The 16,210-nt window shown below is 37.4% G+C and overlaps 1 protein-coding gene across 4 annotated transcripts in view; it reads left to right on the top strand.

Moving 5' to 3' along the window:
• KIF6 (kinesin family member 6) overlaps positions 1–16,210 on the top strand; it is a 269,446-nt gene that overhangs the window by 88,016 nt on the left and 165,220 nt on the right. For all 4 annotated transcript variants that reach the window (XM_039528268.1, XM_039528269.1, XM_039528270.1 and 1 more), the window contains one exon: positions 8,380–8,483. In XM_039528268.1, coding sequence (XP_039384202.1) covers positions 8,380–8,483 — 104 coding nt within the window. The remainder of the gene's footprint in view (positions 1–8,379; positions 8,484–16,210) is intronic.

Below are 16,210 nucleotides of genomic sequence, written 5' to 3' on the forward strand. Positions count from 1 at the left end.
CTCCTTATTTGTTATTTCCAAATAGTTGACTTAAAATGTCTATTTTATGTCACTGTAAATTATTTCATGGTGAAGTCCACAGCAGCAGTGACTGGTGTTCCGTACATTATTTCCAAGGAAGACTCATTACCATGCCATATATGAGCCAGATCACTGACAAATATGCAGTCTAACGGTTGGTAAAACTAAGGAACTTTGTGCTTGAGCTAAGAACACTGAGATGAAGTGAGTCTGAAACTGTTATTCTACAGTGGGGCCACTTCTCTGTTAGTGCAGAATGAAGACTGGTTAATTCTCAAAAGGAAGACCATATATATTTTAACTATTTGCTTTTGAAATTAAAACTTCTGAGAACTGTTCACTCTGTAAAATTATTGTTGATAACCCTACTGTACAATGGAGAATTCACTCCTGAAGATGACTCAGCTTAACTCTGACACTTTTCTATACATAGACCATAAATATATTAGAAATCAAAATCAAACTAAACTTTCAGCACAGATCAAATATAGTAAGTACACAATGAAATATTGCATTCTGTAAGATTTAGATTTAGTAGTATCAGCCAATGACAAATCTGTTAGTGAATTATATTTTTGAATCTACTATTTGACCTATAAGATATTCTCTCCTTTTCTGCTGATAATATTTCTGCTTCTCAGTTATGGTATAGAATAAACATACATTCCAGGGAGTCTCTTTACAATGTGACATTTATATGAGGGCAGCAAACTCCTTTGTTTGTTTGAATCTTTTCGAGGATTTGAGTAGGGGCTGTTTTCACTGCCTATTATGAAGGTTGCTTGACACTTCCGATTATAAGAGTTCAGTTGCTTATAACTTTGCCAAATCGTAGGGCTGAAATTTTCCATTCAAGATGTCTGCCACGGGCTGAATTTGTTTGTTTGTTTGAAAATTTCAGCCAAAATTGTGTTGCTGATTCTGAGAAGAACATGGCTATGGAAAAAGGTTGTTTTATTTTGTGACCTTTTATTTGTACAGTTCTACTGCACCCATGCTTTGGGGGCAGGGACTTGAAATTTGGCAGAGGGGCAAACTTTGTGTCAGGGATATCTCGTCTCTCTGAAAATACTCCCACATGTGGCCAAGTTGTAAGCCTTTGAAAAAATCAGTTTCCATATGCTCAGTAGAGACCACTTAGATTTTATCAGCTAAATGCCCTGAAGATTTCACTCACATTAAGCATGCTCCAGCCCAGGGCTCAGCAGGACTTTCTCGTCAATTGCAGCTCTGGGCTGCTGTGGTGCCCTGCTAGATCTGGAAACCTGAACTGAGGAGCAGGGAGCCTGTTTTTCCTGTGTGCTCAGTGACCCTCTATTGTGCCTAGGCAATGTGAAGGAAGAAGCTGCCTGATTTGAATGTAGAGGGGACAAGAGCTGAAAGTGCAGGGTGGGGGTAACAGAGGGAGTAGATTGGGACAAGGAGCATAAGGGGAAGGGAAGTTGAAAGTAGGACAGGAAGTTGTTGGATGTGGGAAGAGGAAAATTGAGACTGGGAGTTCAGATACTGTACTATAATTAACACGATAGAAAAGCTGATTAGAAAATTAATAATTCTGTCTTCAGAGGAGGGTTTGAATAGTGTGCAGTAAGTAAGGCATAGGCCACACATCGAACAGTTAGTAGAAAATAAAATATTGAATAGCTGCTCATTAAGTGATCACTGTCCATCCTGTGCCCTGAATGCAACAGGGCTCTTGTGAAAAAAACAGTATGTGATCAAGTAATTCAAGAGTGTATCACAGTTCATACACAGAGAGGGCTGAATTAAGTTTGCACAGGCAACTTTAATTCTGACATTTACTAACTTTTGAGTCTTTGCCTTTGTAAACTTAATGTTTTTTTTAGCAGAGTAGTCTTGTGTGTGTAATATAGACAGTAGCAGGTTCCTGACTGCATAAGATTTCATTAACAAAAACGGAGACAAAAGTTAATTGCAAAGAGAGTCCAACTGCCAGAACAATGTTTAGAATTAGCATGAAATGGCTTTACAAGTGTTGCTTCTACTGGAGTTTTCCAAATGGCTACTACATCAGTGGCAGCCAAGTCTATGATGTCCAGTAAATACTCCAGCCTGATTGGTTTACTTTCCATATTTCATTGCCAAAATTCCTTTCCACAATAGCACATAGTACTTCTTGTGACGTGTTTCACTGTGCTTATTGCACTTCCTGTGTAGCTAAAGTATTTTAACTTTCAAACCCATGCTTTTCTCTACCTTGCCTTTCCCAAGCATGCTGCAGTTGCCTATGTACTGCTTGCCATGTGCTATTGCTTCTTTACTGTTCACAAAGTCAGTATGTGTGAATGCTTGTCTATTTTATATTTCTTTTTATTCTAATTTTGTTTTCATCCATAAGTAATAATTTTCTTATTAAAGATGGTCAGGAAGAAGAAAAAAGGGAGGAAAAAAATAACATCTGGTAGACACAAGAACATTGATGGGATTTGTGTCAGTGGATACTTTATTGTTTCATATTGATGGCTTGAGATCAGAGAGTTCTAAATGTAATCCTCATGTATATATCATCATATGCCTTCCCTGATTAGTAATGGCATAATCTAGTAGGAAGATGGTACACCACATTTAGTACCACAAGCATCCTGACATTTTAGCTGAGAAAAACATCTTAATGCAGACATATTTTCCCTTGGCATTACCATCTTATCATTTTTATTTAATTTTTTTTAGACACAATGGGTTTCTTTATGGTTTCTGTTAATGCTGAAACTTTGCATTTAAGCCATGTATACAGGTTTGATCCTTTAGAAGTTCAGTTAGATAAATACTACAAAATAGAATTTACTTTTCTATGCTACAGTTAGTGCTATACAAAACTCCTAACATAGAGAAGTGAGGGTTCTTATAGCCCCTTGCACAGTAAAATAATCCGAAAAATCAGAAGTCCTGAGCATCCAGCACCTTCTGGTAACTTCAGTGGGCTCTGCTAGGTGCTCAGCACTTTTGAAAATTAGGGCACTTATACATGTAAGTAAGGATTTAGAAATCTAATTGTCACCATTCATTTTTAAATCTTGGCTGTAAGCTTTAATTATTTCTTTATAATCCATTATTGTTTTTTTTTACTAGCATATCAGAAGTTTAAGTATAAGTCAAGTTTTCTCCAGCTGTCTGAAATAAGAATTTCAGAGTTAGTTCTCCACTTTTCTGTTATAGAAGCGATTCACTGGATCTCAGGAGAAAGAACAGTGGGAGTGCCATCTACATTTGTCTTGTTTCTTACAAACCCTTGGTCCTTGCACTGGCAGAGATAGCAATACAAGGTTGAACTCACTGTACTTAGGGTGCGCAGAAATGAGAACTTTTACTGAGTTTTAGAAATTAACTATTGTTTCCAAGCTTACATTTGGCTTCCTTTAATCTTGTGTTTTCTGTAACAATGATTATTGATCCATGTTTATTTAGATGGCTATTTAAAACTTAGAAGCATTCAGCAGAAATGGGAGGGAAAGAGGGTGACAATAGCCATCTTAGTGATAAAATAGTTACAGCTTCATAGGTCTGGAGAAATAAGGTACGCTACTGAGGTTGCATGCTTAATCCAGCGCATAGTATGATGTAAGGCTTGGAACTGTTCTTTGGAGCTATCTTCACAAAGGTCTGCTGTACTTCACTGTATCCAGGAAAAGAGGTTCCATTGCTCCAGTTGCCATTAAGAAAGGAGGAGGAAGAATAAATCAGGAATAGAAATGGGATTTCTATGATAAAATGTTAAGCAGTAGTCCTTGTTCAGCTCCTGAGGGAAGCAGGGGGGATTGAGGAAGAGAGCAGGGGATAGAGAAGGAAGTTCCAGAAGAGGAGATGGGTAATAATCCACACTCGTAAAGGGAAAGTTTGCCACAAAAAAAGGGACAAACTGCTTCCTTTGATGTATGTAACAGAATTAGAATATACACATTTGTCTATTTGGCTTGTGGCTACTATTTCCATTAAAAGATGCTATATGCAACACCCAGATTCATTGCATATTAACTTCATTTCATGAGAAGGTTTGAACTCCTGAAACTTGGTATATTAGGAAGTAAAATAAAAAGTAATTTTCTGTACTGGTTACAGAACCAATAACTTGTTTCCTTTGAAAACTCAGAGAGCATCATTTTAAGGAATGACCAGTTCAGTACACTACAGCACATAATGATAGCTGTCTCAGCAAGTGGGCTGCATATTGAAGATCAAAAGATAGTCTCTTCTGACACAGTGCAACATTTGGGTAATGTTACATAAATTTCTCCAGAGGGGGAAGCTTGGATGCAGTGAGGAAAGAGTGATAGATGAGTTGCAGTATATAGAGAACAACAAAGATCTCAGAAGGAATATAAGTTCAAGATAAAATCTCATTATATTATTTTGTTGATATCCAACTACTAGTATTGAAACCCATAATTCTTAGCCTCCATTTCTGCAATTTTATGTCCACTGTCTTTAAAAACCGGACCATTGCTTTTCATCTTTGAAGAACACAGAATTTGAATGATTCTAGTTGAAACTATTTTTGGTCCCTTTTTTGTTCAGTATAACTTCCATAATCAGTTCTTTTTAATACTCTAAAATAATTCATTATTATTTCTGAAGTCTTACACAGTTAATTTTTAATTGTATATTTTGTATTTCTGTGGACCCATAATTGGTTAATTTAAAAAACAACGAAGAAAGGGTTTTATATGACATAGGAGGCAGTTGATTTCTCAGGCATGTTTTTTTCTTTTGATTAATGAGTATCCTAACTGTGACTGACATTTACTGTTATCTAACACATTTCAGCCACCACTGTTAATGGCTCTGTGTTTATTTTAACTTGTTCTGAAAGTTCAGAGGGGATACGAGTGATCCTTGCTGGGTCTTCTCACACATTGCTATAAATTCTTTCTCCCACAACTCTAGCTATTAAAAAAACTTAAAATGAGAGGCAAAATGAAGCATAATAGAAGAAGTTTAACATTGCATGAGTCTTTTTTTACCATATAGGGTTAAATCCTGCTACACCCTTTTCATGGCCACAGAAGTCTTAATTACAGTGGAACACATGCAGGGCCCCCAACATTTACTACATACTGCAGAGCTTTTCTTCACATGTTCAGTGTGCTACGGTCTGCAAGGTGGTGTTTGGGGAGCAAAGCATAGTTGGACTAGGGAGGGTTAGAAATGGAGTTAGTGGATCTGCGATTTTATGAATCTCTTGGCCATTCCCTCCCATGGAGTAAGGGATAAAGCACAAGAACAACAGAGGCTACATGGTTCCATGACCACACTGTGGCCTAAGGGGAATCCTTGTCCTTCATCACTACCACAGTTCTCTTCCCAGTGCACAGCTGTGTGTGCTGGGCTTATGATTTGGTACATAAAATTGAGCACCATACTAGTTTCACGATTCATCATCTTTACTGTAAGTGCGGGTCATACAAAGGGTGTGCGTAACACCTTAATGCTACTAAGGTAAGTTTGACTCTGATATGTATTTTATCCCTCATTATGGAGAGTTACTGTATGTTTTTCACTGTGTATCTCAGCTAAACTGACCATTTTCTTCTCTTCTTCTTTAAAGCAATTTAGCTTTAATTACCTGTTTCCAAACAAAAGCAAGATTTAGTTCAATCCAAAAACCAAACGCTGAGCCTCAGTTGAATCTAGTATACTGTTGGCACTAATCAAAAACTAAAATAATAGTGTGACATTCCCCTGGTGTTATCTGGACCAGTTATCTGCTAGGTCATTCCAATCCTTAGCTCTAGGAGCCAGCCTTACCCTGCTCTGCTGTGAGAACCCCAACTCCTGGGCTGTTCATGCACAGCCTCTAGCGTGTAAGCTGCTCCCAGCTACATGAGTGAGCACTTTTGGCCAGCCGCTGCTTGGACTGTGCAACCGAATGACACTAAACAATATCTCTGGTCCCAGACACAACCCTAGGAACCTCTGTCTTGCAGTGTCCAGTTATGCCTGCTGGACGCTGCAAGCTTATATGAGTTCATCAATTTAATAAAGAAATTGATATGCACCAGGCTTGTTATCCCAAAGGGAATCTCTGACACGCTTCAAACCAAATGCACTGCTTCAGGTAGAATAAACAAACAAATTTATTAACTACAAAAGATAGATTTTGAGTGATTATAAGTCAAAGCACAACAAGTCGGATTTGGTCAAATCACCTTAGAATGCAAAACGCATTCTAAGGTGATCTTAACACTTTCAGTGCCCTGACAAACTTAGATGCTTCTCACCACAGGCTGGCTGGTTGCCCTTCAGCCAGGTTCTCCCCTTTGGTCAGCACTTCAGTTGCTTGGTGGTGATGTCTATAGACGGAGGTGGAAGAGATGGGAAGAGCATGGTAAACGTCTCTCCCTTTTATCATGTCCTTTCTTCCCTCTTGGCTTTGCCTCCCCCCTTCAGGGTCAGGTGAGCATTACCTCATCGTAGTCCCTGACTGACTAAAGGAAGGGGGGTGACTCACTGGAGAATCCAGCAGATCCTTTGTTGCTGCGTAGGCCAGTATCCTTTGTTCCTGTGAGGCTGGGCTGGGTTTGTCCCATACATGCCCTGGTGAGGTGTGAAATGCCCTTGTGTTCCTGGGGAGTTTTGCCTGGGTTTGTTTTAAGCCATTAGGACACATTTTTCAGCCTCATAACTATATACATGAAATTACAACCTATAACATCATATAACAACAATGCTCAGTGCATCATGAGCCTTCCAAAGACACCTGACATGACAAACTTTGCATTGGATACCACACAATCGTATTATAAGGATGAACATGGAGGTTCAGGGGGTTCCTGTGAGATACCGAGTGTTACAAATAGTATTTTATAATTATGGTTATGAGCTTATTTTTAACGCTGTTTAAAAAAATCAACATGTTACCCCTACCCTGTAGATTGCATTTCAAATATAGATCAGATACATTTTAATCATCGTAACATTTGAAATCGCTATCTAAAGGGGAAGTGTCGGTTGCGTGCATTGCCTTTTTATACTTCCAGCCCAAATTTTCACTTTAAAGTCTGTACCAAATACTGGGTCAGTATCAGAGAGTAACAGTAGAGTAACCAGTCCTAATATCAGATTAAAAATCCCTGACATACCAATGGGAATACAGCACATTTATGGTGTTAATCAGAGAGTTTGTAATGAGACATTCACCAACATATTTAATTCCCATGTAAAATGCTTTGTTGCGTTGGAGTAAAACTTTCAAAGTACATATGGTCCTAGTTACTTCAACATTAAAAAAACCTTTCAACAGCAATTTAGTTATTTTTTAAAAAATCAGAAATGCAGGAAATTCAAAGTTACAGTTAAATTTATGGTGAAGAAATCCATATATTTGAAAGGATTTTAATGCATGATTAGGACACCCAAAGAATCTTAGCTTTAGAGAGCATATACAATCAGATGTTTAATTTTGCCCGAAATCTATGCCATGTAACATTTGGAAGCTATTGTATCTGGAATCAAGGCCTTTGTATTTATTAAGGGTTTTGAAAAATAATGTACTTTTGATATTTCTCTAATCCATCATAAGATGTTAATTCATTAAAAGGGCAAAATCCTGAGAGGTGCCAAGTACCTGCTGTTCATATTTCAGTCAAGGGGAGTTGCAGGAGGTCAACACCTCACAGGATTTATTCCTAGGAGGATATCGTGTTACCAGATGTCTCCTCATACAAACTTTCTGTTTTAGAGCAATGAGATCCAGGTTTCAATAATTACAATATTAGGAAACACAATATAGATATTCAAATCACCTCCTCAATTACTTCTACTTATTAATGTGGTTTAATTACTTCTCATTATGTTGATTCATAATACTTGCTGGTTTTTGGCTGTATATGAATAAGGCACAGTGTAAGTTTATATTGGAGAATATTGATTTTTATATTTAAAAAAACTTCTAAATTAAAAATTTAGTTTACATTTAGAAACTTCTCTTACTAAAGAAGAAAAGAATAATCCAGCTTTGGGGTGTGGTTGTCTAATCTTTTACTCTTTTTGACAAAGATACAATAACAAGCAAAAGTAATGTCGTAAAATTTTCTTCCACTCCAATGACAAATTATTTTTCGTATATATAATCTTTTAAAATCATACTGTACATCCATGTCTTCTAACACATACAATTTACTGAATTTGGAAGGCTTTTTCCATTTTTATAAATGGAAAAGACAAAAAAAGTGGAATATATTTAGTCATTTTGGCCTATTTGAAAAAAGGGAAATTGTAAAATGAGAGTGAAAGAAACACACACAGTGTAATGCTCTATTGATCTCAAGTTTCTAATGCAAAGATCATGGTCTAGCCGTTAATCAGAAGGTGATGCTTGTTTTATTGCCTTGCCATTTGTAGATGATTATCCAGCTGAAGAAGGTGATCCAGGAACTGAAGGATGAGCTGGCCCTGGTGACTGGGGAGCAAAGAACAGAAGAACTCACACAAGAAGAGCTACTTCAGTAATGCTTCATAGTTTCTTTTTCTACATTCACAGTGAAAGTTTTTGTTACCTTCTCTGTTGGCATAATGAAGTCCAAGTGACCTCAAAGCATTAAATTCCCCAGAGACAATAATAAAGTGCAGTTAGGCGCCAGGTTAGAGTGGCAACTTTCCATGAAAAGCTGTACTAGGCTGCTGGCAGTGTTTTCATAGCCTCAGCTTTGAGGAAGTAAAGAAAAGAGAATGTGAAGGATGGGAATATCCATCAGATCCCAGCTGAGGAGTGTTGTATAATAATGCAAAGTAAAAAAAACCCAAACACTCTCAATACTGGATGTAAGATCTGAAAAGAATTCAAGAACCATCCTTTGTGTAGAGACGTATCTTGCTGCAGTCCCGTATCAAAGAAAACTTGCACTACTAATATATGGTACAGTCGTGCCTTAAAAGCCAAACATTTAGAATTTTATCAAGCATAGTATTCAAAGAGCATGTTTAATACATATAAGTGTTTTGGGAGCATATAACTTTGCTGTAATAAAACTGTAGGACATAATGTAAGGTAGTGCTGTGCCTGGTCTAGAAATGTAGTCTGGAGCCGCTATATTCTATTCCAGTTGTTCTCAACCAGGAGTACGCATACCCTGGGAGGTATACAGAGGTCTTCTAGGAGATGCATCAGCTCACCTACATATTTGCCTACTTTTACAACAGGCTAGATAAAAAGCACTAGAAAAGTCAGTACAAACTAAAATTTTATAGATTATGACTTGTTTATACTGCTCTATATACTGTACACTGAAATGTAAGTATAATGCTTATATTCCAATTGATTCATATTTATATGGTAAAAATGAGCAATTAAGCAATTTTTCAGTAATAGTGTGCTGTGATACTTTTGTATTCATATGTCTGATTTTGTAAGCAAGTAGTTTTTAAGTGAGGTGAAACCTAGGGGGTACGCAAGACAATTCAGACTCCTGAAAGGGGTACAGTAGTCTGGAAATGTTGAGAACCATTGCTCTATTCCCAGCTTTGATAATGACTATCTATGTGGCTTTGGGCAACTCACTTAATTTCTCTATGCCTCATCTGTAAAAAGAAATTAATACCCGTTTAACAAGTGTTGAGAGGATTAATTAATTATTTAACAGTTAAGTGATTTGATATTAAATGCTAAATATTTATTACTATTAAAATGTAATTAGTACTAAACTCATCCAAAGGGGAGGACTAGCAGTACTAACAGTCTCCATTCAGGAGAAATGGTAAACCCTTGAACCCTCACCAGAAACATTAATGTGCATTTTGTAGTTGGGTTAGTGTGTTGTAGTTTCTGGATTACAAAAAAACCAATCAGTGTGTGTATTGAAGATGAGGAACCAGACAGAAATCTGTAAATGTTAAATCTTGCAAAATAGATCTGAACCATTCCCAACATGGGTAATTATATTCTGCCTACTTAAAATGTCTCTACATTTTTACTAGATTGTTCATTTATCATTCTGCCAAAAAATTGGGAGGTATCCCTCTCCCAACACGATCTGTGTCCCAAATACCTTTGAAGCTAATATCAGATATGACATGAGGGAGTAATAAGATAGTAGGGTTGAAAGACAGAGTTAACATGTGTTGGATACTGTGGTTATTCAAAAAGTGCTAATGGCCAGCATAGTGGAGTAAATAATTTTTTGTTTGTTAATAGAAGAAAGGAATTTCTTTGTTGGCTAATGTCTTGTTGACATCACAGAAGTGAGTCTTGAAAAAGTTAAATGGGATGTCATCTTGTGTACATGTTGACTTTAAAGACTTTAATTTTCTCACTTTTGTCTTTGGGATTTATTTTTAGATTCCTCATTAGTTTATGGTTTTTGACATTTGGTAGAATATGACTTGTGAGAAAACATCAAAATGTTCTTTGTTTGGCAACATTTTGTTATCAAGTAGACACGTGAAATGTTACATGCATTACATCAATTTTTCACTCTGGGCTTGTCTGCTACAGGGTTTTTGTCATGTTATGTGACGCTGGTTCTTTTCATTGTTTTTGAGGTCATGATCACTAATCTCACTTATTGAGATTTCCTGCCTCTGCTATTCTCTTCCCCAAGGTTGACAGGCAGGTATGGTGGTACAACATGGTAGTTGTGTGCATCTCGAAAACCTACTTTAAGCAACGTGTGAATACAAACGCACAAGTTTTGAAGGGCATGAATTGAAAGAAAGTAAGTGTTGTTCTATTATGTCATTGCTTTTTGTCTTAATTACCCTATAAGGCAGTGTTTCTCAAACTGGGGTCGCCGCTTGTTTAGGGAAAGCCCCTGGCGGGCCGGGCCGGTTTGTTTACCTGCCCTGTCCGCAGCTCCAGCCGATTGCGGCTCCCACTGATCGCGTTTCGCCGCTGCAGGCCAATGGGAGCTGCTGGAAGCGGCGGCCAGTAAGTCCCTCGGCCCGCGCCGCTTCCAGCAGCTCCCATTGGCCTGGAGCAGCGAACCGCGGCCAGTGGGAGCCACGATCGGCTGGACCTGCGGACGGGGCTGGTAAACAAACCGGCCCGGCCCGCCAGGGGCTTTCCCTATACCAGCAGCGACCCCAGTTTAAGAAACACTGCTATAAGGTATACAAAAGCACTCCATTCGGACTTCTCAGAAAAGGTAACATGGCTGCCTCTGAAAGGACTGGCACGGAATTTCTCATTCTAATCCTTTCAGAGCAAAGTAGGGAGATGATTGTCTGCCTTTAATGAACACTGAGTGGCATAAAGCAAAACTGCTTAGCAGGACCTTACTTGTGTTAAGACAACCATTTTTGGAATATAGACCATAAAATTCTACATTCTCTTAAATTGGTCTTTTAGTTACAATTAGTTCAGAATTGTGCAATGTGGATATTTGCCTTTTCAAAAATTATTCTTTGCTGGAATGAAGAGCTCTGTAATTAAGATAGAGAGCCAAACTTAAGTACCAATGATTGAGATACAAGACATTTCCTGGAGGTTAATAATCAACAAGGAATGCCTCTGGCCATTAACCCCAGCCAGACATTAACCCCAAAGAATTGCCTTGTTCCAAGGTCATTACTGCTATTGCAGACCAAAAATGGCAAACAAAAATAGACATATATGGGTTTTTTTAATGGTTATTGTAGTTTCAAAGGGTATGTAGAAGGCATTGCTAGAGAATTGATGCCCTGTACACAAGCAAGTCAAATTGCTTGAATCTCAGCGTTCCATTCAGTTTATAATGATAATAAACCCAAGTTTGGATGATTAAAGTAGGGAAAGTTTCTAATGTCAGGATCTAGTTATTTGTTTAGTTTGTGTGTTTTTGCACATAGACTCTGTAGAAAAACAGCTGGAGGTGAACTAAACAGCCAAATGAAAGTTTATAAAGCTTGTGTTTTAGTGAAAATGACTTTCTGTATTTGTTTGAACTTCTACACATTTCTTCTGTTTGTTCTGATAAAATAATAAGTGTGCAGATAGTTGAAGACTATTTAATATATTTATACTGTAGGAAATAAAATTCTTTAAAAACATATATTGTGAAAAAGATGCAACTGAATTGTGTTTGCAGAATATATATTTGCATGGCCAGTCATGAGTGTAACTATATCTGCAGATACATGAACACCAAGAGGTGGCATTTGAGAGGACAAACCTCATTTAGTGTCTATCAACCCAATACTGCAAACCTCTACTCACAGGATTAATCCCATTTATTGAGATTGTCCACATGAGAATGGATTGCTCACATGAGTGATAGTTTGCAGGAACAACCGTAAACTAGGGAACAAATATAAGTGGACAGTCCTGTATGGAGGTGGCAGCATGATGATCTGCTATTGAATGTGTGACTGTGAAACCTCTATGTTGTAAATTTGCATCAGGTTCTCATACATTTTAATCTAAATAGAATTACTTAATAGGTTAGGAATGGGGTAGATGGTTATGACATACAGTAGAGGAGAAGAAATGCTGTATATAGGCTGATACAGCATGCTGAGTTGCCCATAAAGTTCACTTACAAGAATGGCTCTCAGAGGCACAGTGAATAATTCTTTTAGAATAGCGGCAGCCTGCTTGGCCTAAAACGTTAGGAATCTCTGCCAGATTAGCATTTCATGTTAGATGTTGCTACTTATCCTATCAAAGGAAATTATAACTAACATCAACTGTGGAGTTCAGATACTATTTGTGTTAACAAATCTTCTGTTGACCTTAAATGATCTGTACCTAAACTATATACTTTGAAATATTCAGAGTATTTATAGTTCTTTTGCTTCAAAATTCTTAAACTTTAATTGAAGTCTTTCTGTGGTCTTTCCTTAAGGTTTATGTAGTATATTATAAATCAGGAGCAGGTAATTAACTAGAGAAATGAATACTAAATATGTCCAGGACAAATTTGTACCTTCATATTTTAGCAGTTTCATTGTGTTCCTTCGCCTAAATTTTGGGAAGACCAAAATAAAATTAGACTTTTCAAGGCATTCTGTATTATGTGGTGTAATCAGTTTGTCATCTGTTTGATGTTGATACAGATACCCAAAAGAAACATTCAAGTACAAAACACCTGAGCTAAAATCTTTCAAGCACTAAGCAAGTACTTCATTTACTATCTTTGCATAATTGTTTATTTCAGGTAGGCGGGTCTTTTCAGTAGAGGAGGGATACAAAAATGTAGCAAGGGCCTGTGCATAAGCAGTGGAGCTCAGGGCCAGGAATAGTTTTCTAATCTAATCAAATTTATAATGTGTCCACGACCATGTATCTTAGCACTAACAAAATTAAATAAGCATCCAAATAATCAGAAAGATTGTATTCTGTCTCTTTCTCATTAATGGGGTGCACATGGAAAGTGGTGATACTGCTTCTCTACTTCCTTACTTCTTCCCTCTTCTCAAGACTAATCAGTAAAATGGGCATAGTGATACTTCTGACTGTTGTCTCCTAGGTTTCCTGTAGGAATTAATTAGTTAATGTTTGAGTGCTCTGAACATATAATTAGCTATAAAAGTATTATATTTCAAATTACTTGATTCATTACTTTCTGCCAAGTGCATCTTGCATAATGGGCTACATCCCATTTGTCTTACTCCAGTAGTCCCAACTGAAGTCAATGGACTATTCACCGGAGTAAAATGAGTAGTGTTTGGCCCAGTACGTGAAAATGTTTCTGTAGCTGGTTCTTTCATTTACTTTTTTTATTCAAATAGAGAGAGGATCTTCCAGTTGTTTTTTTAATTAGTGGGAAGGAAAAAGTATCTCTCAGGGAGACCACATAACCCTACATTGTCGCATTGTTTTTTACAACATTCAAAACAAAATGAAAAACAAATGTGCTTGACTCTTCTAGTGTATAGTACATTTTTACACAGCACAAGTCTTAAGAATAAAGCTACAACTGCCTCTGGAATTCTAACCTTAAATTCTATCTTCTGTAGGTAGCGTTTACCTTATTTCTTTATATTTAGGGTTGTATTATTTTTATACTTGGTTAAACATGTAAGAGTTCTGCTGCTCTCATTTAGTTTATTTAAATATATAATATTATCTTCTGCTAGACTGCATGGTTCAGAATGGAGTTCATAAAATGCTGTCAAAATAGGAGTTACTTTCTTTGAGTCTCACTGTCCGCTTCCTTAACTATAATGGGCTGATCCTTAAATGTTTCTTGGAGCTAAAGAATTAGTTCCTTGTTTAGAACAAAATTTTGGAACCCTTTGCACACTTGAAAAAACATGTATAAAATAGCAGCATGAGTACACCCACTGGAAGGTAATTGTATACTCACAGTGTATTATAATTTAAAATTTAAAAAAAGTTGCATTTAAATGGAATCGTTCTCCTTTTTTTTGTAAGTAGCATGCCAGAAATAAAAGGGAGAGGCCTTTTTGTTTGAATGATGTTGGTATAATTTCTTTCTCCGAATGAGCTCACTAGCAACCTAAGCTTTATGCCCAGAAAATCAGGATTTCAAATCAAAATGTTTGTGTTCCATAGCACCCACGCTTCCAGAATCCATGCCAGTTGGAACTCTCTAAACCCAGGACTGGAAATGCTGGCTTAGCACTTCAGTCTATTAATAACTTTAACTTACTTCTTTCAGGTACACACACTATTGCAAGACCTTTTTATTTTTAACTTAATCAATTATGGTTCATCTTTTTCACGTGCTGGACTTGTCATCAGTCCCTTCTGGCTTTTATTTTCCCAATTCAACATTTTCACATCTTTATGCTGGCACAGTACTAACAATATTGCACTGTGTGATAAAACATGGAGCTTTAACAGTCACACAAGGCATAAACCACTATACAAACAATGCAGATAGTATTTTCATTTACAAAAAGGGGAATGGAGATCAAGAGCTCATATTGGCTGATATCGAGTCCATATCAACTGTGAGGTGGAGGGGACAAAGGATATAATTACCTTGTCTCATATCAAGACATCTATGAAAGGTCAGAATAACAATGTGCAAAAAAAAATACCATATTTTCCCCTGACTGTAACTGAATACACTTCAGGTTGGTGACATAGCTCTAGGTGTGCAGGAGCTCATAGACTCATAGACTTAAGGTTAGAAGGGACCATTATGATCATCTAGTCTGACCTCCTGCACAGTGCAGGCCACAGAATCTCACCCACCCACTTCTATAACAAACCCCTAACCTATGCCTGAGTTATTGAAGTCCTCAAATTGTGGTTTGAAGACCTCAAGCTGCAGAGAATCCTCCAGCTCTGTACTTCCACAAAATTATCCTTGTAAGTTGCATCAGTTTGATGGACAGATTAATTTATATTAGAGTTTCATACTGCAGCCCTTCACATGGTATCTGAGCACCTACATTTAAAATGGCCAGTACATAAGAATAGAAATATGATCATTCTGGATCAGACCAATGGTCCATCTACCCCAGTAGCCTGTCTTCGAACAGCTGTTTCAGAGGAAATAAACAGAACAGGGCAGTTATCGAGTGATCCATCCCTGTCATCCACTCCTAGTTTCTGGCAGCTAGAGGCTTAGGATACCCAGAGCATGAGATTGCATCCCTGACCATCTTGGCTAATAGCCATTGATGGACCTATCCTCATGAACCTATCTAATTCTTTTTTGAACCCAGTTATACTTTTGGCCTTCACAACATCCCCTGGCAATGAGATCCACAGGCTGTCTATGCATTGTGTTAAGTGGTACTTCCTTTTGTTTGTTTTAAACCTGTTGCCTATTAATTTCATTAGGTGACCCCAGGTTCTTGTGTTATGTGAAGGTGTAAATAACACTTCCTTATTCACTTTCTCCACACCATTTCTGATTTTTTAGACCTCCATCATATCCCCCTTACTCTTCTCTTTTCCAAGGTGAACTGTCCCAGTCTTTTTAATCTCTCCTCATATGAAAGCTGTTCCATACCTCTAATCATTTTTGTTGCCCTTCTCTGTACCTTTTCCAACGCTAATATATCTTTTTTGAGATAGGGTGCCAGCGCTATACACAGTATTCAAGATATGGGTTTACCAGGGATTGCGTTATTATATTTTCTGTTTTATTATCTATCCTTTTCCTAATGGCTCCTAAATTCTGTTCACTTTTTTGACTGATGCTGCACATCGAGTGGATGTTTAGAGAACTATCCATAATGACTCCAAGATCTCTTTCTTCAGTAGTAACAGAACATTTTAATCATTGAGGTGTGTGTCTTTTCAGAGGGAAAAACACTTCAGAAAAGTGAAAGCTTTTCT

The sequence above is a fragment of the Mauremys reevesii genome, linkage group 3 (assembly GCF_016161935.1).
Source record: "Mauremys reevesii isolate NIE-2019 linkage group 3, ASM1616193v1, whole genome shotgun sequence".
Lineage (NCBI taxonomy): Eukaryota > Metazoa > Chordata > Testudines > Geoemydidae > Mauremys > Mauremys reevesii.